This window comes from Lytechinus pictus, chromosome 16, assembly GCF_037042905.1.
Source record: "Lytechinus pictus isolate F3 Inbred chromosome 16, Lp3.0, whole genome shotgun sequence".
In the NCBI taxonomy this organism is placed as follows: domain Eukaryota; kingdom Metazoa; phylum Echinodermata; class Echinoidea; order Temnopleuroida; family Toxopneustidae; genus Lytechinus; species Lytechinus pictus.
The window spans coordinates 7351381-7377057 of record NC_087260.1 but is presented as its reverse complement, the minus strand read 5'-3'; the positions used below and the strand labels follow the sequence as shown (position 1 = coordinate 7377057).

Sequence of the window (25677 nt, the reverse complement as noted above, 5' to 3'; positions counted from 1 at the left end):
GGATTTAGCTCCTTTTGGAACAAAACTCAAATTTGCAATCAATTTTTACCAACCTTTCCATTTTTTTTCAAATGTGATATGTTGCATTTGATTCCCACATCTAAAATACATATATTTGTATAATAAAAAAAATAAAAAAAATCAATTTTGGTCAAAAGTGGATTTAGCTTCTTTTGGATTCAAGCATTCAAGGGGGAAAGGGGGGGCAGAATGTTAATTCTAGACCAAATTCTTTGATTGGGGTATCGAATTAAGAACCAGATATTAAACTTTTGAAACATGTGATTTTCATTTTTAAATTTAGAAACAGCCCACCAAGTGACTTTTTAATATCATTTCTTGAAATTGTTTTACTCATTCATGCATGACTGATGAATCTTGTAAGTGTTACCAGATCAAAGAGCAGACTCTAAACTTTAAAGTGATACTGATAGGTCATCTGTCTATTGTTTTTGTGGGACACACTGTGTCATTACTTAGATGAGCTAGATAGCTCATCAGTTGAGGCCAGAAGTTTACATACACCAAGGAAATTCAGCTGACACTTGCCAAACATCATGAAATGTACCGTTGCTTATAAAATATATGTGTTATCATGACAAATTTGATATTAAACAAATGAGTATGTCATGCCCCTTCATCACATTGCTTTGTCTCCAGGAGCTGAACAATATTTAGGTGTCATTTTTCCCCCAAAATCTTCATATTTTAGACAAACTAAAAATAAAAATTGGCAAAAACATTTCATATTTGCGCTAGTTACTTCTTGACACAAACATTTCAGATTACACTTTTTTGTTCAGTGGTGACATATGATAGAAAATGTTAAATAAATAATAGATTTGACATTTATATCTTTCTATGAAACGATATTTGAAAATATAATAACAATAGAATACATTTGGCACGAATATATATATTTTTTCTTCAAAATAAATTCCATAAATCTCAACAGCATCCCAATCAAATGAAAGAGGTTAATACGCTCTTTCATTTGATACCAAATTTGTCATGGTAGTATTTATATTTTTGAAGATATAGTAAATTTACAATGTTTGGCAAGTGAACAAATTTCACTGAATTCCATAGGTGTAAGTAAACTTTTGGCCTCAACTGTATATTTGATAATTACTTAGATGAGCTAAATCTAAGTAATGATCAAATATAGTAATGATGTAAGTAAAGATGATTGTGAACCCCTATTTTTCTGTAATCATCATTATGGCTCATTGGCATGTCTCTTTCTCAAACCCTAAGCAGCCAGCCTTTTTAACTTTCCAATATTTCTCTTAACTTCATTCCACATTTGCTTGTTTGTTATGTCATTGCTTCATTTGTTTAATTTTATTGTTAAACAATGAAAAATAAAATTTATCCATCATTTAGGCATTCACACAGCGGAAACAACAAAAACGATAAATTACACAAAAAATGCTATGTTGACCTTTTGACATTTATAATTTTATAAATAAATATGTACAGTCATTTCTGCTTCCTTATATAAAGAACTGAAACGTATAACAAATATCAAAATACATCTGACACAAACCTGCTGCATTTGTAACATATACACCACCATACTACATCTTCAGATTGTTAGAAAAAAAATATGTCTGGATATCTGAAAAGTGCCACATGCCACACGGCCAAGCTGTGAACCAATTTTCAAAAGAATTGCAACGTTTCTTGAAATAGAGTGACATTTGTAATCGAGATATTTCAAATTTCTCCCCCCCCAAAAAAGAAGCAAAACTGGCCTGGAATTCCTGTGACAACAGCCTATTTGTGTGATTGTCTATGTATAGAATAATACAATATTAATTCACAATCTATATACCAACTTAACCTTAAACTAGATATTGACAAATATATGGACATTACTGGAACAATGTGAACTGCCGGTTCCCTTTTAATTCCCCTGGGTGGAGTGCAGCAAAATCAGATGGATGGATGGGGTTCAAACCCACGACCCTATGAATGAAAGGCAAGAGTCGGAACCCCTAAACCACAAATCTCCCATAAAAAACATTGCAACTTCTTTTGATATCAGGACACGTCAGTGTTATATAGAGCAGGCTTCATTTAATATGATTATAATATAATCAATACGCACATAAACAATCTAGTACCAGACATCATAATAATAACTGCCTTTTAAGAATAGTGCTGTTGACATGATAACATCCATGAGTGTAGTTGAATGAAGTAAACAAAAAAATATATGTGCATAATTTAACTTTGCATGGATACATTCAATGAAACCAATCCGACTTGAAAAAAATAATTACAAACATTTTTCTTGTGAATTTTAATGAATGTCAAAAGCGATTTCTACCTAATTACATAATACTGGTGATTCGAACAACTTCAATGCAAAATGGTACAACACAATATTCATCAGTGGTAGAGTTGGAATGATAATTCAGTACAATTTCATGATTTCAAAAAGGAGTCACACCTTTTTCCCGGGGGAGGGGGGGGGGGGTACCTAAAGCTTACTAGAAATTTATAGAGTTGATCGCTTAAAACCTGGATACACAAATGCCCGAGATGTTAAAATTTGAATTAAAAAGAGAATAAAACCCTTAAAACAAGTTAGCTTGTAAGAAAAACATCTATGAATAAGACCAATAAAATACCAAATGGATAAACAATGATAAAGTTATGAGCATTTGAATGTGGATATCATTACTAAGACTAAGGCGATCCTCTCATTGGTAATGTGACGAAGATTTTAATCACAATGGATGGTCCTTTTAGAGCAGGTTGAATGAACCCAAAACACATCACATGGGACCCTGCTTGTCAAAACAATGACATCAAACCAATGAAGTGAATAAATAAACACATTTTTATCCTGTTTGTGCATATAGAACCAACGGAAGAAAACTATAAAAATACCATTTTATCATCGTAAAACCTACTTAAGCAGTACAATGGTTTATAATTTCACTTTAGTGTACATATTCTCATAACGAACAAAAGAAGGTTGCAACATTATGAATATACTGCAACTGATAACTGTTTAATCTTATGTTTCCGAGGCGCATATCATACATCTGTTCACAGAGTAACGTACATGTATGAATATATGAATGAATAGAGTATGAGGTGCTAATATATGACCTCATATACATGTATTGTGTGACATCTGGCATAAAAAGCATGACCTCATTTCAAATATCTATATTCCAGATACAACCCAAAAATATATTTTCTCCGCAAATATATCTTAATGTGAGCATTATTAATCAATATGATTATAGATGCACATTTCACATTTTCAACTCAGTTCATGTAATTAATCATCGTTGAAACAAACTTTTGGCTTACCATATTCCATTTGTTGATAAAATTGTGCATAACTTTGTGAATATCTTTATAAAACCTTCCTGTATGCACAAAATGGAAGGGTGTTTTGTTAAGATGGATGCTAAGAGCATAAAGTCCACTAAAACTGGAGATGTTTTTTTAAAAAGTCTTTTGACTTTTACCAATTTTAGTGGCCCTGGAACAATCTGGGACCCGTTTCATAATACTTGTTATAACAACAAATTTTGCAACAACAGTTTAAAGCTCTTGAAATCCTTCAATTTGAATGGCTAATAGAAATTGTGAATTCATTATCATAACAAGTCTTTATGAAATGGATCCTAATCTGGCAAGGTTTAGAGGGATAAATCATTAACAGGCAAAGCCCCCCCCCCCTCCCCCTTCCAATCTTAGTCTGATCCGGGGCATGTTTCATAAAACCTATGATAATCATATCTTTGCCGTTATGGAAACTACCAATGGAATACTTGATTTTGATTGGCTGTTGAGCCCTGTTATCATGTTAATTGCAACAATATGTCAAAGTTACCATTATTGCAGGTGCTTCATGAAACCAACCACAGAATATTCCGGTGCCACTGGTAATGTTGTAACATAAATAAGGGAGAATGAGTGCTGATTCAAAAATAAACCGAGAGATTTTATGACAATAATAATAATAGCCGATTTTTATAAAGCGCTTTTCCCAGAATGGCTCAATGAAATGACAATTGAATGTATCATTCATGATGTACATTTCATATTAAATAAAAGTTGTTGTTTTAAACAAAATAAAAGGAAACAACAGAACATAAGAACATGTAGGGGTGTTGCGGCTTATTGGATAAGTCTCCGGACTTTGAACTCCAGGGTCCAGGGTTCAAATCCCACCGCAGCACTCGCATACTTTTGCAAGGCATTTATCTACATTTGCCACTCTCCACCCAGGTGTAGTAAAATGGTACCCGGTAGAAGGGAATTCATTGAATGCTTGAGCATCCGATCAGGATAACCGTGCTAAAGCCGGGGTAATAGTATGCAGCGCTTAAAGACAAATGTCATTTGTATTGAGTGCTATATAAACGTCGCATATTATTATAAGAGAGTAGTGACCAGGGGCCCCTTTCACAAAACTTGTAACAATAACAAATTTGCAATAACAGTTTAAAGCTACTGAAATCCTCCCATTTGATTGGCTGATGGCAAATTTGTTTTAAAAAATTTGTATGGTTATTAGAACAAGTCTTTATGAAACGGAGGCCAATTTCATAGAGACTTACAATAACGGTAGCTTGGACATTCTGCAAAATGCCATAGAATCAAAGGTTGTCATATTAATAACAATAATGAAACAAGGTTACCAATATTGTAATTCTTTAAGATACCGGTGGGTGTTTCATAAAGCTGTTCGTAGGTTAAGAGCGACTTTAAGAATGACTGGTGATCTTTCCTTGTTGTAAATGGTATATTCATTGGGGATGGTTTAGCGCATAAGAAAGGATCACCAGGCATTCTTAAAGTTACTCTTAACTTACGAACAGCTTTATGAAACGGCCCCCTGGGCCCCGTCTTACAAAGAGTTGCAATTGATCCGATTAATCGCAACTATGGACGGCCAGCAACATCAACATGTTTTATTCATGTTTGTTCAAAATGTTTTCTAGCTATGATGATTATTCATGCATAAATTATTTTCTTAAAAAATCACTGTGCTTCTCTTTGTTTACAAAGGATATTGTGCGAATTTCCTGTAGAAAAATTTATGACATTGATGGACTTCCATAGAGTTACGATTGATTGGATCAATTGTAAGTCTTTGTAAGATGGGCCCCTGACAAGGCTGGAGGGGACAAATCACCATCAACGAACCATTATTAGGACAGAGGTCTCTTGCATGACGACTTACAATGATGATAACTACCATGGCAAGCTCGATTCTGATTGGCTGCAGAACCCTGTTAGTATTTGTGAAACATGCCCCAGGACTGGGTTGAGAGGCCTTGCTTCTATTGATTCACTCAGAAGAAAAGAAAAAGAAAAAGAAATCTGGGGCCCGTCTTACAAAGACTTGCGATTGATCCGATCAATCGCAACTATGGAAAGCCAGCAAAGTCAACATGTAAAATGCATGTTTACTCAATTTTTTTTCTAGATATGAATGTATATCCATAAATTCATTGATTTCTTGACAGTTTGATGTGTTCTCCTTTGTTTACAAATACATTTTGCACATTTCCTGTAGAAAAAATTATGACACTGATGGATTTCCATAGAGTTACGATTAATTGGATCAATCGTAACTCTTTGTAAGACGGGGCGCTGGCCCTACTTCTAATTCATTTTATAGAAAGCAATACTCTGTGACATGATCTAAAGGCATTATGGTGATAAATGAAATCAAAATGGACGATTTGAATTGTCTTAAGACACTTGCAAATTAAAAAAATGACCCACATGTTTTATACATTCAATACTATATGTGTGAAATCAGTAGAAAACACATCTTCTCTTGAACAAAGAGTTTGACTATAGCTTGCACATATATGTATATCTAAAATCTGTAACCATCAAAATATCTTCCAATAAAATATGTCTTTTTAAAATACATTCAACATCATACATGATCAAACATTTGTGTATAAAATGCAAGGAATGAGACGTGATAAAATTATGACTTTGTAAAACAAAATAAACTACGAAGAAATTGCAGCCAAAATGATTGAAGCATATACATCTATGCCATGAATGCCTTATAAAGCACTATAAAAAGCACAGATATTGTACCAACTTTAAAAACAAACACAAAAAAGAATAAAAATAGAATTGGTAAATGGCATGTTTCCAGCCTGCAAAAACTGCTTCTAAATTCAAATCTTATGAAAATTATCTTCTGATTGAGCTACCTGTCAGCTTAAGAAATAAAGTGTTAAAAAATACCTAAATGCGTAACCACTATTTCTTCTTCGCCATGGAAACCTTCAGAAGTTACACTACCTCAATGCAAAAAAAAAAAAATCAAGCCTATCATGCATGAAGTTGAAATAAACAGAACATTCTCTCTCTTGGACTTGTTTTCCATAAAATATCAAGAAATCATGCATACATTCTTCATGAGTTCTCAATGAATAAACATGGTAAAAAATATTATTTCACATGATGGGTTAGTTATCAAAAAACAGATGAAAACAGTGAACAGTCATCACCATAAACTTGTATCACAATAGGTTCATTATTACAATTTCTTATCATAATTTATACATGATATGTATATTATAAACATGAATTCTCTCTCTCTCTCTATATATATACAGCGATAATACATACTCATTTCTTACATTGTAAGTATGGAACAGTAAACATGAGCTTAAGCGTAATTGGCAAATGATTAAACATTGTGAAATTTATAATACCCATTCAACAATGAGATGATGATGATAACGATGAGGATGATACATTATTATAATAATCACAATTTATTGAAAAAACATAACTCAATCAATGATTGCATATAATAATTCTAAAATATACAAGTGATTGTTGAATAGTAAATACCTGTATGTCAAAATGAATGATTGCAATTAAATAATTAAAAAAAAAAAATACATCAATTTCTACGAATTAATTATTATGCTCAGTCGCCAATTAAATCAGCTAGGACAATAGTTGTGTCTTGTTTTTACTGTTGAAATTCATTATTGTCAGATCTTATTTCAATTGAATGAACGCTAACGTTATCAATTTGCATCTGAAAAATTATTATTAACATTAACCATTAAGTGTGGGATTTCAACCTGTGTCATTGCGTCAGTGCAAACCTAGAGCTCTCAAATGTTGCCTCTACTACTACGCCACTAGCACTTGATGGTAAAATTATATACATGTACCGCCGCTTCGCTCTACAATTTTTAATACAGTATCCTAGTCTGGAATCTTGCCAAATAGAGGTATATTTTAGGTACATTCACTAATATTACATATCCCAAAATGGGAAATATGATTGGCCTACATCAACATTAAATCACAGTGACTGAGGAGGATGGCAAAAATAAAAGATTAAGGATACTGACTGATGATGATGATAATATAGATACCCAAGTTTTCCTTTTTCTAAAATGCTGATTCTTTAGTGTTCCAAATAATATCACATTCTGTGTTCTTAGGTGACATGTACAAAACATAAACACTTGTAAATAGTGAAAATTTCAATGAAAATAAAACTCGCCAAGCACATTTAACACTGTGAAACAGATTGGCTGGGCAGTGTTTTCCAGTGAAACAGTTTATCTCTTTGCATTAAGCTTTGATTTTCACTGTATTTTTCATAGTGCACATTTTTGGGGGGGCCTGAAACAATATCTTTTCTGTGAAATTCTATGTATAGTGCGTTATTTCAAAATTTGTCCGTGACCATATTGCGGAAAGCTGGGATTCTAGAATATTGACAGTGATGAAAATGATGAAGATTTGCTGAGCAGAAAATCACACACACGCACAATTACAAAGATTACACAAATAAAAAAGAGGTGGCAAATTACATTCTATGACATAGTATTTGTTGTGGTGTGGTACAAATGTGAATAATACAAATTAAATAGATAGAATAATAATATGGAATAAAACATATATAGATCGACTAGAGCTAAAGTGGTTTTTTTTTTACGTCTCCCCCTAACCTACCCCCCCCTAAAAAAAAAAAAAACTAAACTAGATTTATTCTTGACAGTACTGTTGAAATGTCTGCCCCTGCCATTTCCAGATATATAACATATAACAACAAGGACCCCGTTCTCACTACGGTTTCTGAAACTAGTTTACTGGAAACCAGTTCAGGAAACCAGTTTGGAAGATCGCTTTGCTAGCGTTCCCATTTGATCACACGAAAGTGGTTTTCAAAATCACTTCAAGGAAAGCGATCTTGTTGCAATGGAAACGCTCTCAGTGGGGTGACACGTTTCGCACGAAATTCGAAACCACAGCGTAGGCATTCTACATACAGTTCGTGGAGTAGCACGCTCAAAATGTGCGAAGAACGGTTGTGTCCTCACTTACGCTAAAACCAGTTTAACAAGGCAGAGCGATGTTGAAAACTACATCGCGAGGTGGTTTTCTGAACCGGTTTGGAAGATCGCCTCCAAGATTGCTTCGACCGATCTCATTACACGTTAAACTAGTTTCCACTAAACTATAGTAGCTTTAGGAAGGCAGCGAGAACGGTGTCAAGCAGAACCTAATCAGATTGTCAATCTCATGTGCATTCATGAACTAAAATAGCTTTCTAATTTACAAGAAAACATCCTGCTGAAAACTGAAGACTGACGTGGGACGAGAGAGACTCATATAACCCATAATGCAACATTCATTCTGAGCAGTGTAGTATTATAATATAAACCCATTTGAATGATAAGACAGTCATTACTAACATAATGTCAACAAGTAACAAAACAAGTACTACATGTATTCCTCTAAAAACATTTAGTTCCTCTTTACAATTCTTTTATAGGTTAATTATTCTCTGTAGGATATTATGAATAGTTCTCGCAAAGGAATATTTCAAGACTGGGTATTAATGACACACCACACTAAGTGTCTGTCAGTGTACTGTCCCTTTAAAGGATGGCCAAAAGGAATAAAGTATGAAATTGACTATGGAAACATGGAATGTCATCTTAAAATAGTACATTTTATTGACCAAAAAAACAAAATCTGTAATAGTACTGACCTTCAGTTTACTAGTATGATATGTAAACACATGGCAAAAGGAACAATAAGTACATGTTTTCAAGCCTCAACTGAAGCAGATTGTATAAGAGTAATTAATTTTGAATTGCCAATTGTATATCTAGCAAAAAGTTGAAAAGGGATGGATGATGTGAATTGCAGCGCTTTTGTAACTGAACGGAAAAAGGCGCTATTTATCAAACGATTGGATTAAAATTTTTACAAAATAATGATAATAATAAAGCTTATAAAAAAACATATGAATAAATAAATACAAATAATACAAATCCGGCAGCAGTAACAGTCACAGTGGTGGTGGTGATAGCCATGATGATGATGATGATGGTAATAAGATGAGATGATAACAATTTTTTGAGCTAATCATATTACTATTATTGCATTCCTAGTAAAAGTACTTATCTTTTTTTTTTTCTTTAAGTACCATATTCTACACAATACTGAAGTCAAGTAGATTACAATGTTCATCCTACATGTATTAATGTGACAATCACATTTTGGAAAGAATAAGGATGATTGACCAAAGTACTAAATGAGTAACTTTCCATTTCTGAAGTACTGGATATTAATTTCATTTAACATAATATATCCACACTGAATTTCAGCTTCTATCCCTCTTTCCCAATATTTCATCTTAAAATACTTTTAATTTACACATCTTAATCCACAGACCTATTTTGAAATCTCAGCCGACTACCATGATTTTATCAATGATTTTATAATACTTTAGTAAGTAAAATGGTTTTGTTTGCTTCAAGTATTCTCATATTTACTTAACATGAATACTTTGCATCCTTAGGCCCGTATTCTGAAGTCAAGTTTAACATAGACCATGGTCTAACTCTGCTAAAATTATGGGAAGCCAAAAGGGTCAAAATTGTTATTGCATTGTATGTTTCTTAAGTTTACTGTGCTCTTTCCTGATTCTTCGATGGTGAAGACAATTATCTTATTCATAGTTCCTAGACAATTGAGAATGATTTGAGAGTCAAATGAGCTGAAATATGATATCTCTGCTGTTAGTGATTTATGTAACAATTGGCTTTCCATACCTAGAACACAACTTTAAACCTGGGTTTAAATTAAACCCGACTTCAGAATATGGGCCTTAGTGTCCAGTGTGACTAATACATGTATATCTGAAGCATCATCTGGTTACTCTTTCAAATCTTCATGCAGAGTGGTGAACAGAGATAATGACTTTAGTAAAAGATGTAAATACCACAGAAATAATTCATGTGAATAATTTTCACTGAAAACCGATTGGAAGTCTGATGCAAAGACAGCGATTTAAAAAAAAAACAGTGACTGCATAATCAGACAATGGCATTAAGCATAGTCGTCATTAAAGGTCAAGTCCACCTCAGAAAAATGTTGATTTGAATCAACAGAGAAAAATCAGACAAGCATAATGCTGAAAATTTCATCAAAATCGGATGTAAAATAAGAAAGTTATGACATTTTAAAGTTTTGCTTATTTTTCACAAAATAGTTATATGCACAATATAGTCACATGCAAATGAGAGAATCGATGATGTCCCTCACTCACTATTTCTTTTGTTTTTTATTGTTTGAATCATACAATATTTCAATTTTTACAGATTTGACAATAACGACTAACTTGACTAAACCATAAAATGTTAAACAATGATAATTCAACATGTTCAGGGCGAAATAAAACTTTGTTTCACAGGACAATGAGGATAAAATTAGAATATTTCATATAATAAAATACAAAATAAATAGTGAGTGTGTGATGTCATCAGTTCCCATATTTGCATACCGACCAGGATGTGAATATAACTATTTTGTGAAATTAAGCGAAACTTAAAAATGCCATAACTTTCTTATTTTCCATCCGATTTTGATGAAATTTTCAGTGTTGTGCTTGTTGGATTTTTCTCTTTTTATTCAAATCCACTTTTGGTTGGGTTGGACTTGTCCTTTAATTGTAAAGATACATTTACTTGACAAGCATTGTCTGCTTGGAACTAACAGATGCCACAGTGCCATACAGCTGATCACATCTAACATACAAACAATACTGACTGATGAAATGATTCACTGATTGTAGGATAGAAATGGATTCTGAGGAGTTTCAGAAAAAACCTCAAGTGTTGGAGGGGTGACCTTGGCCCTTTAAAATAAGCTTGGTGATTAATCGGGGGACTGATTTTTTAGAATTGATTAAATAAAATAATCGATGCGATTGATTGTAGAGTCAGTCTGCGAGCAATTGTTGAGCTTTAGATCAAAGAGCCCAGCAATGAACGTTCTTTTGCTTCTTAAAATACCATGCTCACATTGCTCATTAAATTGTCATGTGGAGTACATTGGAATAAATCCTGACTGCTCAAAATTATCCACCGATGACGACTGAAAAGGAGTAACCTCTACGAGCCTCGGCGAGGAATGGTTGCGAAGAAATCATGTTGCCTGATCAACAACGTAGGCTCTTCTTCCGCAGAAGATGTTGTCAATAGATCTGTTCATTTTTTCAGAGATGACCCTTCAGACATACATGTAGCCCCATCAGGTACAGTGAAAACAATGAGAGGTGTGTCAAAAGATATCCTGATGGTAGCAACCAATAACGAGCCGCAGGCAGAAGTGTAACGCTTGAAGAAACGGTTCATGGGAGGATATTCTTCTTGAAGAAGCCACGAAGCACCGTTCATCAGTGGAAGGTAGTAATGCTGGCATGGTACAAACCAACCAGGCAAAGTCCAAACAATGCCACGACTAGTTGTCATTTGAAGGAATTGTTGAAGTTCTCATCGCCGATTGGTGTTTGCCTGCAAGAAACGATGAAAGAGATAGATGCATGGTCAGTATTCAGTCAGAACTATTGTGACATGAAAACAAAGGCCCAAATTCACAAAAGTGGTTTTGAAAACCCACAGTTGAATCCATGGTTTATGCAGATTTCCTGTATAAATTACGCCTAATTTACCGCGAATCGGGCGCGTGTATAAAACATGTCCAATGCTAATGAGTGCTTTTGTCACAGTGCGCCAAATTGATGCCTGTTTCATGGTTAGATTATTTTATTCATACGCTATTTTATTCATGAGTCCACTGTTTGAAGAGTGGACTCATTATTTAAAACAGTGGACTCATGAATAAAATAGCGTGGATAACCATGGCAACAGGCATCAATTTGGCGCACTGTGACAAAAACGCGCATCAGCATTGGGCATTTTTAATATACGAGGTAAAATAAGCGTAGTTTATACAGGATATCTGCATAAACCATGGACTCAATCGTGGGTTTTCAAAACCACCTTGTGAATTTGGGCCATTGGGTAAGTGATAATGTGGTGATTCCAACTACTTTTCTAGAAAGAAGAATCTGGGTAGACTATCAGGAGATTATTTCATGAGAGAAATAGTCAGTGATTTCTAACCAACTATGTGTTATAAGCAGAGCAGCCAACCTTGTGCAAGCAAAAAAAGGAATCATTATGGCCAAAAAAAGGAATTTCCAACAAAAAAAAGGAATGTGTTAAAACGAACCTTAAAACGACATGCGACAAACATCCAATGCAAAAAGTATGTATGCAGTGAACACTTAAAAAAAAGTTAATCTCTAGGCCTAGTCTGGGCTAAGTAACGGAGCGTTACAAATTGGACCCTTATTTTAATTAAGTCAGTAGCAGGGCTTGAATTAAGAATTGAGAGGGGCAAGGCCATTTTCAAATGGGCACTTTCAGCTTGGGGCAACCGGCAAAGTGGCCTTGGATGCCCCAAAATTTCAAGGGGTATCAAGGCCATTCTAAAGGACATGAAGGCCACTTTTATTCTAGTCAAATGGGCACCTAGGCAAATTTTTCTAAAAATGACAAGTAGGCCTTTCATTTTGTAGTGCAACCTACTCCGGCACTTATCAAAGTGAAGATCTATCGAGAAAAAAATTCTTTCAGGGGCACCAAAATCAGTTCTGGTGAACATTTTTAGGGCCCCATTTTTCTGGGGCTTCCTTTCCACTTCTAAAATAATTAATTGTTTTATGTTGAGTTTCCTGACAAAACTACCAAATTGTAGACTAAGAGAAATATAAAAAAAAAGTTGACATCAATTCAGACTTCTCTTCCCAAGTAACATTGTTTTTGCCAAACAGTACCCTTTAAAATTAAAGTGTCATAAAATGGAAGTGTACATGTAACATTCCACAAATATAGAAAAATTATTCATAAATCAATCTAATCTAAAATTCAAATAGATCTATAGATAAGAAGTTGAAATCATTCCACAAAAGTCCCATCGTAAATCACTTCACGATGTGCACAGCTCAGCCTCAATCACACTGCACGCACACTCAATCATCCCCAGCAGTGACGGCACTATAGAGCAGACATCTAGGCCGCCAGAACCGGGGAAGAAATCTTCCCATTCCTGCTAAACTGAATGCTAAAGTGCCGACTTTTTTAATGAATTCCAAAGGCAGTAGGACATCTCTCTAGTATAAATCATGTGAAACTATCAATAAATGTTGAATATCACCCAGAATTATTACTTCAAGGGACAATGAAGAGCTTTCCAGGTCTTTTCAAAGCCGAATTCATCGTATTTGTTTGATAGGATTACGAGTTGATGAAAATTAACCAGACAGTACCGTTATCCGAAGGGAATTGATATTAATCAATTCAAGAAAATAGCCTCAAAATTTCATTTCTTTATCACAACAATTAATTTTAAAGTATATGAAAAATATCTTTTGATGATTCAATCTTTGATATATATGATGAGTATTTTTGTAAAATTTTGCAAATGGAATAATAATTTCCCTCAAACCTCCAAATCCCCCTCCATTACAAATGGACTCTTCTCTTACTACATTTGGGAATTACCCTACCCAATTCATCGTACTCCTCGCTCTGCGCTGCAAGAACAAACGTTGGCTCGATCACCTGAAGAGTGTTGGCCCGTGCGTAAAGACAACGTATTAGCAGTAACGTTAGATCTAAATTCTGAAATCTGATTTTCGGATCGTTTTTTTGTACATACATGTAAAACATCACTTTATAGGAAAGAAATTACATGCAAATTTAAGATAAAATATATAAAATTCAGAAATATCGTACCTTAGACCGCAGTTACTGTTATTTCCTTTCAAATGATGATCAAAACATAATCATCCTCGATCCTTTCGTTTGTCATCGTAAGTTGCCATCTTGGATGACGTCATCATCCTTACAGACGTATTTACCAGTCGCTATACATTGCGATTCGTACCATGCATGCCGCTCGCATATTCAACTAACGTATATGTACGTGCATGCTATCAAATTATTAAAGTGCGTTGGAAAACCGGCCGGCGGGCGACTACGCACGCGCAAATACCAGGCTCATCTCGGGCTCAACCACTGAACTAGAAATACGTATTTCTAGTTCAGTGGGCTCAACACGCACTCCACATACATACAATTATGTACACACATTATCAAAATTGTCAAAAAACGTAATTTGAAAAGAAAAACCATAATGCCGTAATTTGAATGAAAAACCTAATGATTACGGCAAAAACGTAATGGTTGGCAGCTCTGTATAAGCCACTGAGATCCTTAATTTGATTGGCTCAGTGCAAAATTGACAGTGAAAAATCACTATTTGTTTTCATTAAACATTTCCCAGGTGCTTGTGCTTTCTTTCCTTGTTCTGATTGCTCTTGATTCTTCAAAAACTCAGTCAGGGCTCCCAGCTTTTCAAGAAAACAAAATTCCCTGATTTTTCCCTGATGAATTTTAAAAATTCCCTGATAATTATTTGAGCCCATCCCCAGTTTCGCAGATTCTCTTAAGTTGTTGCAGTGAATTACATGTCTTTTTGGTATAAAAATAATAATGTAAATCTAATTAGTACCACCATTACCAGTCATTCAATGGGTGTTGTTTGGATATGCAACAAAATATAACAGAGTCTGACTACCATGCTTTCAACTTTTGGGTCAATCAACATTCCCAGATTTTTCTCTCATTTTGGGCATTTTCCCCTGATTTAAGGTATTTTAAAAATCAAATTCCCTGATTTTTCCTGACTGGGAAAAAGTAAAATAATTTCCCCTGATGGGCTGGGAACCCTGCTCAGTAGACCCTTGACAGCCTCAAAGCAGAACTTTAAGAAAGCAGAAAAAAAGCGAGGCATCATGCCTTGGTAGACCAAAAGTTATTATCATGTTCTTAATATAATTCTTGTTTGTTTAATACTCATTGACCGTTCCCCCTCCCTTCCCCTCTCCTAATAACATGACACCCTAGAGCCAAGACAAACTTCTTCAATTTGACAGAAGACCCTTGACAGTTCCCACATATTCATGGTAAAGTGATACCTACTTGCTTCCATACTCTCTAGTCTCTTCTCTCCTTGTTCTGTAATTGACATGTGACTCCTCTATTTGCTGTAACTCGTACAGTAGACCTTTGACAGTCTCAAAGCAGCTCTTGGAGTCTTCAACCAGCATAGGAGGTGCTTCCGACCTTGTACCTTGGTAGACGGCTTGTAATGCACATGCATCTGAAGAAACACAATTTGGAAAAAGTTTAGACATTTAATCATACCATGGAAATCATTCATTGGAAGAAGGCTTTATAAAGGGTTACTTCAGGCTGAACACAATACTCTATACATGTAGAGTAAAACAAGGGTTTAAATAATGAGGAAGCCACTGAACGATTCATTTACTACATGTAGTAGTTTTAAGGCATTTTAATTTAAACCTTCACCTTGAACTCACCTTCAAGTTTTTCTAGTTTGGCAATGTTGGCTTTGAATAAGGTATAGATCCTTTCCATTTCTCTGTCTGGGTCTATATCTAATGTGACACTCCACGGAACCACCCTACAGAGTAAAGACAAATACAAACAGAAAACTATAATGCTAATACATCTCTCTTTATTCGGCAACTTTTATTATCAAAGTCAATTTAATGAAAAAAAATTGGAGAACAGGGTTCCCAGCTTTTCAAGAAAACAAATTCCTTGATTTTTCCCTGATAATTATTTAAACCCATTCCCAGTTTTGCATGTTTTCTAAGTTGTTGCAGTGAATTACATGTATTTTCAGTATAAAAACAATAATGTAAAACTAATTAGTACCACCATAACTAGTCATTCAATGGATGTTGTTTTGATATGCAACAAAATATAACAGAGTCTGACTGACTACTGTGCTTTCGACTTTTGGGCTGATCAAATTCCCTGATTTTTCCCTCATTTGAGGCATTTTTCCCTGATTTGAGATATTTTTAAAACAAAGTCCCTGATTTTTCCCTGACTAGAAAAAAGTAAAATAATTTTCCCTGATGGGCTGGGAACCTTGGAGAAGTGCCAGGTTTATGCCAAGTTTACTTTTGGTCTACGATTATCGAAGGGTGATCGCAGGGAGATCATATCCTGCTTTTCGTACAATCTCATTAGGGTGGCACACAAGTTTCATAGGGATGCACTATCATCATAAGGTCTACAATTTTTTTGGGCGTGAAGTTCAAGAACTTTTCAAAATCATAGGACAGAAGCCGTAAAATACATCATAAAATATACAGGCATTATACAATCATCAAAAGTGTATGGTACATGTATATTGAACGGACATCCTATTGTACGATTCGTGCAGGGACATTGTACGGACTCCATAGTGCCTCAGTATGGATTTGTATTTGGCCTCGACAATGCCTAAAACAAGAAATTATGCAATATCCGTAAATCCTGTAACTGCAAAAATCATAGCCCGTAGCCACATATAATGCCACAAAATAAAGTACATAGACTATTACAATGTATGATGATTGTAGCAAATGTGACGTGCCACCCCAAAACCAACGATAAGTCGACCAAAATGAATATTGAGATTTTTAGTGAGCTTGAAAATTCATTTCCTAAGCTTTAAAATGATATATAACATGTTAAAATTGACCAACATTAACCATTACAAGTACTTGTTTGAAAGCAGAGAAAATTCAGCAAGAGCTAAAAAAAAAAAGGTTTGAAGTCTGGGGTTCACTCAAGCATGAGATGTGCATACTGTGTAATCTCAGTGAAACTTCCAAGCAGTCCAAAAAGTAGTGTCCAAGAAACTCTTGTATCTTTCCTTTTATTCGACTTCATGACTTCAAATTTTCACGGTACGCAGGAAGAAGAATATTGCTCTTTCAGATGAACTATTTTTATAATTTTGGGATTTTGAAGACCAATTTACTATTTTGGCTTTTTACAGAGAACCTTATCTGGCGACTTATTGGTGGTGTTGGGGTGGTAGGTCTGCATTGCAGTTGTGGCCTGTGGATATCTTAAACTATTCTATTATTAATTCATTTATTTGTCAGATGTAAAGATCTAATCAGACCTATTACATCTTTTTGTATCCATGTAAGGGTTGCAACAATCATTCATATTTGTTGCAATAATCATTTACTATTTTCTCAAGGAAATTCTATGCATATACATGTATACTTCGAAAATAGGGGTAGATGTGGAAAAACATTTGGTTCTATACATATTTTCTACCAATAAACAATCTGAAAAAAAAGTATCGTGGTGTAGAGGTTCTGACTCCAAACTCTTAGTAAAGAAGGTTTGGGTTCAAATCCTATCCAAGGTGACCTGGCAGAAATTTATTCTTGAAAAGCAGTGTGCGTCACAGTCGCTCTGCTAAAGTCAAGGTAATTATGTTAGGTTACATTGTTGTCAAATGATAAGGTCAATGTAAAGACTATTAACTCTTTAACAGTGCCAACTAGATGTTAGGTTGTTATCTTGGGAAGTCGACATCTTATAAGCAAAAGATAAGGAAAAAAATGTGATCCCAGACCTCATCATCGCGACATCCTTTAGAAGAAATGATAGGAGGCCTAGGTACTTCTCTACTTGTAATGTTATGGTGAAGGAAAACTAGTTGCAAGAGATTCAAAGATCTTATCACGTCTTCTACAGAATGATGATATGACAGATGATTATCTGCACATCTGGGTGGCACTTTTAAGACACCGTTCTCATTATAATTTCGAAAACTGTTTTACTGGAAACCGGCTTCAGGAAACCAGTTTGGAAGATCGCTTTGCTAGCGTTCCCATTTGACAACCCGAAAGTGGTTTTCAAAACCACTTCACGTAAAGCGGTCTTGTTGCTATATGTTTCGCGCAAAATTTGAAACCGCAGCGTAGGCATTCCACATACAGTGTGTGGGGTTGTGCGCTCGAAATGTGCGAAGATCGGTTCACAAAGAACGGTTGCGTCCTCACTTACGCTGAAACCAGTTTAACGTGGCAAAGCAATCTTCAAACAAAACTACACCGCGAGGTGGTTTTCTGAACCGGTTTGGAAGATCGCTTCCTAGACTGCTCCAACCGTTCTCATTACACCTTAAACTAGTTTCCACTACACTAATTTCCAGCAAACTAGTAGTGAGAACGCTGTCTAAGTCCCCATAAACAATTGATAATTATTATTATTGTTTTTTGAATGGTTGTTGACAGTAGAAGTAAAAGAAAGAATCTATAACTCACCCTGTTACTGGTGTGCAGCCTCTGTCTGATTCATTCTGCAGTTTACAGCTGAAAAATAAAAAAAAAGGTACAATTCAAATAAAAGACAGACCCAAAGTTTAAATCCGTTTTTTGTCACCATAATAAGGGGCAGACAGATACATTGAGAACAACCACTCTTATACAAAATATTGTTTATTTGCATTTTAAATTGACAAATAAATGAAAACAAAATATATGGTGAGATCGCACATTCTTTTTTGTGTGTCTGTGTGTTCTGTTGGGGGAGAGGGGTTGCCCAACATTTTAAGAGTGTCCACGCAACATTTAGTTAAAAAAATTATCCAACTCTGGGTAGTTTTCAACCAATACTGTGTAGTTTTCACCCAAAGCACACATTAGTGGTTTAAAACTTCCCAGAATTTGATAATTTTTTAACCAATTGTTGTGTGGTAAACAAGGTATGTTGATTTCACCCTTTTTGTTCAGCTATAATGTACATCATTGGGCCTCTATTATAAAATATAAATTTTCTAGTCTTACTAGGCTTGGAAGCTTTCTTGCAAATTTTTTTTGGAGGGAGCATCGTGGCTCTGGAAAGAAAAAGTGCCGAAGCACCCCTTCCCCACTTTGGTTGGCAAGCTATATAATGTACCTCATTGGGCCTCTATTACCAAATAAATGCATAGGGAGATCTCCCCGGGAGAGTCATATTTAACTTCATTTTAGAAGGGTTCGGGACAGAAATAACCATTTGGAAGTGAAAACGAACTTGTCGGTTTTTTCTAAATAAACCGTCTTAGGCTTTTGTTCCCAAGCCCCTGGGAAGTCTTATTCCTTCCTTCCATGTCATTGCCTTAAAGTGATTGGTTAACATTGGTTTGACTTTTAAAAAATCTGAGCTAGAATGTCACACTTGTCACCTGTGTGTGTGATATGTTACAAAAATGAAGCCCAGAAAAAATTGCGTTCGAAAATAATCATTTAGTGCTTCAAAAATTGAAATATAAAGTGACCGAAAACACCATCTTAATTTCATCCCATACACTTATGTGTACTATTTAGGTGTCTATAAGACGCCTATTTACAAAATCGGGGTTTTGCCTTGTACTTTTAGCTTTTCATTCTCAATAATGGTTGTTTTCAGGGTTTATTAGTTCTAATACATGCACTTGTACACATGTTTCATCTTGGTTTGAGAATTTTTTAAATCGGCTGCTCACAAAGTTAAACAATACCTTTAAGGCGACCGCACACCTTACGATTGGTCTGCGACCCGATTTCAGAATAAAATATAGTAGAATTTGATGCTAATATTGAGAGATGGAATATCTTACTGTGTCATGTTTGAAATCATCGTACGAATGCCTACATTCAAATCTGTGACTATGCTATCATCCTTCTTAGAATAAAAGCGAATTTAATATCTAGTCGTAATGACGTCATAGCAGTCGTACGATTGGCTACGATTTGAAACTAATTTAGCCTTTACTCCAAAATAAAGGCTTGCAATCTTTCAAAATGGTTATATTAGTATTCTTTCAATTAATTTTAACCTCAAATAAAATGGTATGTTCCATTTACATTTTCAGAAAATGAGCAAAATGCGATTTGTTCCGAAATCAAATCGCAAACAGGCGTAAGGTGTGCAGTGGCCTTTATTAACTGCTTCCCTTCCCTTCAGGGAGCGGGGGAGGGGGGTGAGGGGGGGGGGTGATGGGAGCGAGTGAATGAGGGAGAGGGGGAGTGAGGGATAACAAGAGGGAGTAAAGGAATATGGATGGACAGAGTGAAGGATACAGTGAGGGAGAATGAGGGGGGAGGATATAGGGAACATGGGCGGAAGAGAGGAGGAGGAGATGAAGATATAGGCTCAGGGGGAGGAGAAAGGGAGAGAGATCAATAGACAAAGTGTAGCTAGGAATTCGGGTGGGTGATGCAAAACTGTACTTTTTAAAGAATTATGTACCAAGTTGTATTTGCAGTAACTTAAGATCTCTTTATCGACTTTGTTTACATTTACATTTGTTGTTGTTTGTATGTATACAAATATCCAAAGAAACTGTTGCTGCCATGTGCGCTCAATAAGATATCACAATCATTATTATTATTATCAAAATGACAGTGAATTGTTTTTAATTCCTTCAAACACTCACCACATCCAATTACCATTGACAAAGGCAGCGGGATGATAATAGCTTAATCTATGACGATTGCTCTTGCATATATTGGAAAGAATGTCGATCCTAAGAGGTAGAAACAGACAGAATAATTCATTTAAGCACTTTGTGAAAAGTCAGAATCGCACGTTTCCAGTAGGAATCCTGGGGGGTCACAAAGATTGAAGTACATGTATGACTTAGAGTCACACTTAAATGTCGACGCGTACATGATTTGCAACGCATAATCTTAACGATATCAATCGCCTCCTCTTCGCATGATCTGACCAATGCGGTCATGCCTTTTATCTTTTATACCGTACGCAGCCAGGCAGTTTGTGCGACCTAAGTCATACTTAAATCTTTGTGAAAAACCCCCCTGGTGGGTGTTTCATAAAGCTGTTTGTAAGGTTACGCACGACTGGAACATGTTCTTAGGTCATGTATGAATTACACAGGGATATCACATACAGCACAAGAAAGGATCACCAGTCATGTGTAAAGTCATTCGTATCTTACAAACAGCTTTATGAAACACCCACCAGCTAACAGCTGCTTTTCATTACCCATCTCCATATTTCATCATAGAAAAAACAATGGGTGATTTCAAGTTCAGTGTTGATCTATTGGTGTTCGTGTTTGGTCAATTTTAACACGAGTTTAACACCAAACATGAAATGAAGATGGTCCTGATAAGTCACCTACTAGTTGTTGAGGTGGCAATAATGTGATCTGGATCACTTCTACAAAGTCAGAATAGGTTTTGGAGCTAGGGGAAGCAATCCAAATTCCAACACTAACACCAAGACCAACACCAGACTTGAAATCACCCAATGGAGAATGTGAGAAAGCCACTATTAAAGCACCTTTATAGCAAGACACCAACTACTAGATGAGGCACTGAACTTTGACAAATTGCCTCATACAACATGTATCTTTCGGCGTGTTTCTACAGAGAATCGTTAAACGGTATTACCCGAGTAAGTATCCAGAATTCCGGAAAACTTCGCTGTAGAAACAGACGCGAGCGCAAAATACGGTTTCTCATAACCACCTCTGGGAGGTGATGATTGCCGTGTTAATCCGTTTGACTTTTCAGTAGAATGTGAGTTAATCGGATTATTCGCTCTGTAGAAACAGGTTGGTTTAAGGGCAATACGTTTTTTTCGATTCCGGAAAAGCTAAACCGTTAACGATTCTCTATAGAAACACGCAGTACATGTTCAAATACTCAATAATCTAGCCTCTTTATCCTCTTATTACCTCAAAATATTCTTTCTATTTTAATGCTGAATTTAGTGTAATCATTAACAAAGTTTTTTTTCTTTGAGATATTCCGAAAAGTAATGAAAGATTGCTACAAACTAATTGTGATGGAACAAAGGTGTTAAATCTCTGTAATAAGATAATAGACATAAATGGAACGACAGGATGTACAGTATGCAGTGAGACAAATCGATTTAATTATTTAGAGAGAATACTTGTCTTTCAACTCAGCAAAAAGTATAAAAGTATATTTTTATTTTTATAATAAGAAAATTCAGATGAAAAGAATAAGTTGGAAAGGATTTTCTTACCAGGCTTTCTCTTCTACACAGTTGCTGGCTTGGACATATAGTGCTCTCTTTGGTTGAACTACTTGGAACATCTATCAATGAACGATGAATAAGGGTACATGTTATGTGTTTAGGCCTACATTAATATCATTGTATTATATTATAATTGACATAACCATTTACATTACAAACTTCCCTAATTTGACGTGGATTGGATTCCCAGCCGTGGCGTGTTCTCCTCCAGCAAGAAATTTACCCGCATTGTGCTGCACTCAACCCAGGTGAGGTAAATGGCTACCGGCAGGAAGTAATTCCTCTAAAAGATGTGAGCACCAGAATTGGTAGACTAGCTTTTAATAGCCAAGGAAACATAGAAGCACCTTGAGCACGTAACAAGGTAAATATGTGCGCTAAATAAATCCTATATTATCAATGTTATAAACTAAAGCAGAAAATAAACCAGAATTTACAAAGTGAGGGATGACTCGTCAACCAGTCAAATATGAAGGAATCCATTGAAAAAAAGATGGATTCTGGACTAGCTTCAGTCAAAATTTTGAAGTTTGAAGTTGATACATGTTACAGTCCTTTAGTCATCACCAGAATGAAAACAAGACAGAAAGATGACCTGTAACCACCTAGTGTGAAAGGAGGATTTAAAAAATATGAAAAATAATTGAATTCATCTGAAAACTTACAAATTTCATTTGGAATGATTCTTCTTCTAGCTTTTCCACAGCTAAGACATCTGAGATGGGTATCGTACACAGCGGAAAACAGTCTGGAGAGAGAGAGAGAGAGAGAGAGAGGGAAATGGAGAGAGAAAAAGAGAAAAAAAAATATTAACAAGTGGAATGCCTCTGGCGGTCTCACCTGCATCACGCGATTCAATATAGCAGCAGTGCTGACTTTGAAAACTACTATAAAATAATTATTCACAACAAAAAAAAACAGTCATTTAATTTAATTGATATTTGACCTTGATCATGTGACCTAAAACTTGTCAATGATACATGATTACCCCTATATCCACATATTATACACTATATCTATAGACTTTAAAAGTTATGACAGCAATCTAATAATTACCTCTAAAATGGCCGAAGTTCAATGACCTTAAATGACCTTTGACTTTCGTCATGTGACATGAAACTCGCATGAGATGTTCAGTGATACTTGATGACTCTTATGTCCAAGTTTTATGAACTAGACCAATATACTTACAGAGTTATGATGGTAATTCAACAAATACCCCCAATATGGCCAAAGTCCATTGACCTTTGACCTTGGTCACGTGACCTGAAACTCGCACAAGATGTTTAGTGATACTTGGTTACTCTTATGTCCACGTTTTATGAACTAGACCAATACAATTACACGGATATGATGGTAATTCAACAAATACCCCCAACATGGCCAAAGTTCATTGACCTTAAATGACCTTTGACCTTGATCATGTGAACTGAAACTCGGACGGGATGTTCAAAGATACTTGATTAACCTTATAGCCAAGTTTCATGAGCTAGGTCCATATACTTTCTAAGTTATGCTGTCATTAAAAAAACTTAACCTTCGGTTAAGACTTGGTGTTGACGCCGCCGCCGTCGGAAAAGCGGCGCCTATAGTCTCACTCTGCTTCGCAGGTGAGACAAAAATGTTATGTATTATGGCCCTGTCACATCGTTACGTGCAAGCCTTGCGGGTGAATGCCTGCAACTTGCCCTCAACAAAGTTTTGAGCATGTTCAAAACTTTTCTGCGTGCAAATTAAACTTGCGTACGCTTCTGCGGGCAACCGTGTGTGAGATGTGTGTGAGATACCGTCAATGCGGGCAACCTACGAGTGGCAAAAACAGTCACCCACAACTCACATGCAAGGCTTGCCCGGAACAATGTGACAAGGCCTTTAGAAAAACTGTCTGTAATTTCAAAATAGATTTTTTTAAATACTTAATTATTCTGATTCTATTGAAATGACATAAATGAACAATGAATTTTAATGGTTAACAAAAAAATAAAGATCTACATCTGTATCATGTGTATGAACCTGTGCAGAAGATACCTTGATGAAGTGTATTATTTATATACTGATATTTTTCATGAACTAGTCCCCAGTACATCCCCCCCAAAAAAAAACCCATAATAATAATAATAATAATGATAATAATAAATGAAAAATAAAATAGAAAAAATAAAAAATAAATAACAAAATAACAAAAAATAAATAAATAGATAAAAGGAATAAATCAATAAATCAATCAATCAATAATAAATAAATAAATGAACAATTAAATGAATACGTAAATATATAAATAAATAAATAAATAAATAAAAGTTACAATTGTTGAGACTTACCATCACTCTTAGATAGATAGATAGATAGAAATATAGATAGATAGATAGATAGAAATATAGATATATAGATAAATAGATAGATAGATAGATAAATAGATAGATAGAAATATAGATAGATAAATAGATAGATAAATAGATAGATAGATAAATAGATAGATAAATAGATAGATAGAAATATAGATAGATAAATAAATAGATAGATAAATAGATAGATAGAAATATAGATAGATAGATAGAAATATAGATAGATAAATAGATAGATAGATAAATAGATAGATAGATAGATATATAGATAGATAGAAATATAGATAGATAAATAGATAGATAGATAGATAAATAAATGTGATAGTTGTTGAGACTCACCATCACTCTTAGAATATGTAAGCTCTCTGTTTGTAAGCCTGAACCACCTCCTTTTGAAGTTCTTCATACCGATACCTAATCTCTTCCTACCCTGCGCTCTCTTTATCATGTACCTAGAAACAAATTTATGAAGAACAAATTTAACTCTTGGGGCAAAGGCTCGTGCCTCTCAAGTTCCATCTCTCTGGAATGCTCTTCCAATGAAGAAGTGATCAGCAGAATTGCTTGAAGCATTTCAAAGGTATCAAATATTTTGTTTCAATCTTACTTTTGTTACATATTGTTAGCTAATTTCATGTATTAAGGAAACATATTACATTCCATTAATTACTACACGCTGCGTTTGTTATTACTTTTATGCTCATAGAAGACTAGAAAAGTAAATCGAGACATTGTCATTATGCGCCTTAAAAAACTTACTATCATGCTGTCTTTACCATGAAAGTAATTAATATGAAATCCTTGATTTTGATTGGCTGATGATCCATCTATCAACCTTATTCTTAACTTTTTTTTAAGTAGTCATTTCGTATATAAAAACCTATAGATGATAAACAGCAGCCAGAAACAAAATACAGATCAAAGTTGGGCTCCTTCAGATTCAAAGTCTCTAGATGAAGATCGCCATTTTCGTGGGGTTAGTTCAAAATTATGACATCAGTGAAAAACTACACCTCTAATACATTTGCCTAACTGAGATTCTATTTTACCGATAATAA

At 35.0% G+C, this 25677-nt stretch overlaps 1 protein-coding gene and 1 long non-coding RNA gene across 4 annotated transcripts in view; both read right to left on the bottom strand.

Moving 5' to 3' along the window:
- Positions 1-1439: 1439 nt before the first annotated feature.
- Positions 1440-6935, bottom strand: LOC135156931 (uncharacterized). The gene is made up of 2 exons (XR_010295987.1): positions 5149-6935; positions 1440-4881 (listed from the first exon to the last, which is right to left on the bottom strand). It is a non-coding gene; the product is annotated as an uncharacterized LOC135156931 (long non-coding RNA).
- A 1555-nt stretch (positions 6936-8490) lies between these two features.
- The window catches only part of LOC129279249 (ras GTPase-activating protein 3-like), a 38921-nt gene continuing 21734 nt past the window's right edge, over positions 8491-25677 (bottom strand). The window contains exons 8-16 of one of the 3 annotated variants that reach the window (XR_010295985.1): positions 24959-25071; positions 22940-23022; positions 22263-22333; positions 20683-20772; positions 18548-18595; positions 15782-15885; positions 15381-15561; positions 11054-11843; positions 8491-10410 (exon numbers count right to left, since the gene is read on the bottom strand). Coding sequence is in view for 1 of the 3 variants with exons in the window: in XM_064110881.1 (XP_063966951.1) it covers positions 11798-11843; positions 15381-15561; positions 15782-15885; positions 18548-18595; positions 20683-20772; positions 22263-22333; positions 22940-23022; positions 24959-25071 (736 nt within the window). In the remaining 2 variants the exon portion in view is untranslated. Of the gene's footprint in view, positions 11844-15380; positions 15562-15781; positions 15886-18547; positions 18596-20682; positions 20773-22262; positions 22334-22939; positions 23023-24958; positions 25072-25677 lie in introns of all 3 variants that reach the window. The other 2 variants (XR_010295986.1, XM_064110881.1) reach the window with 2 other exon arrangements.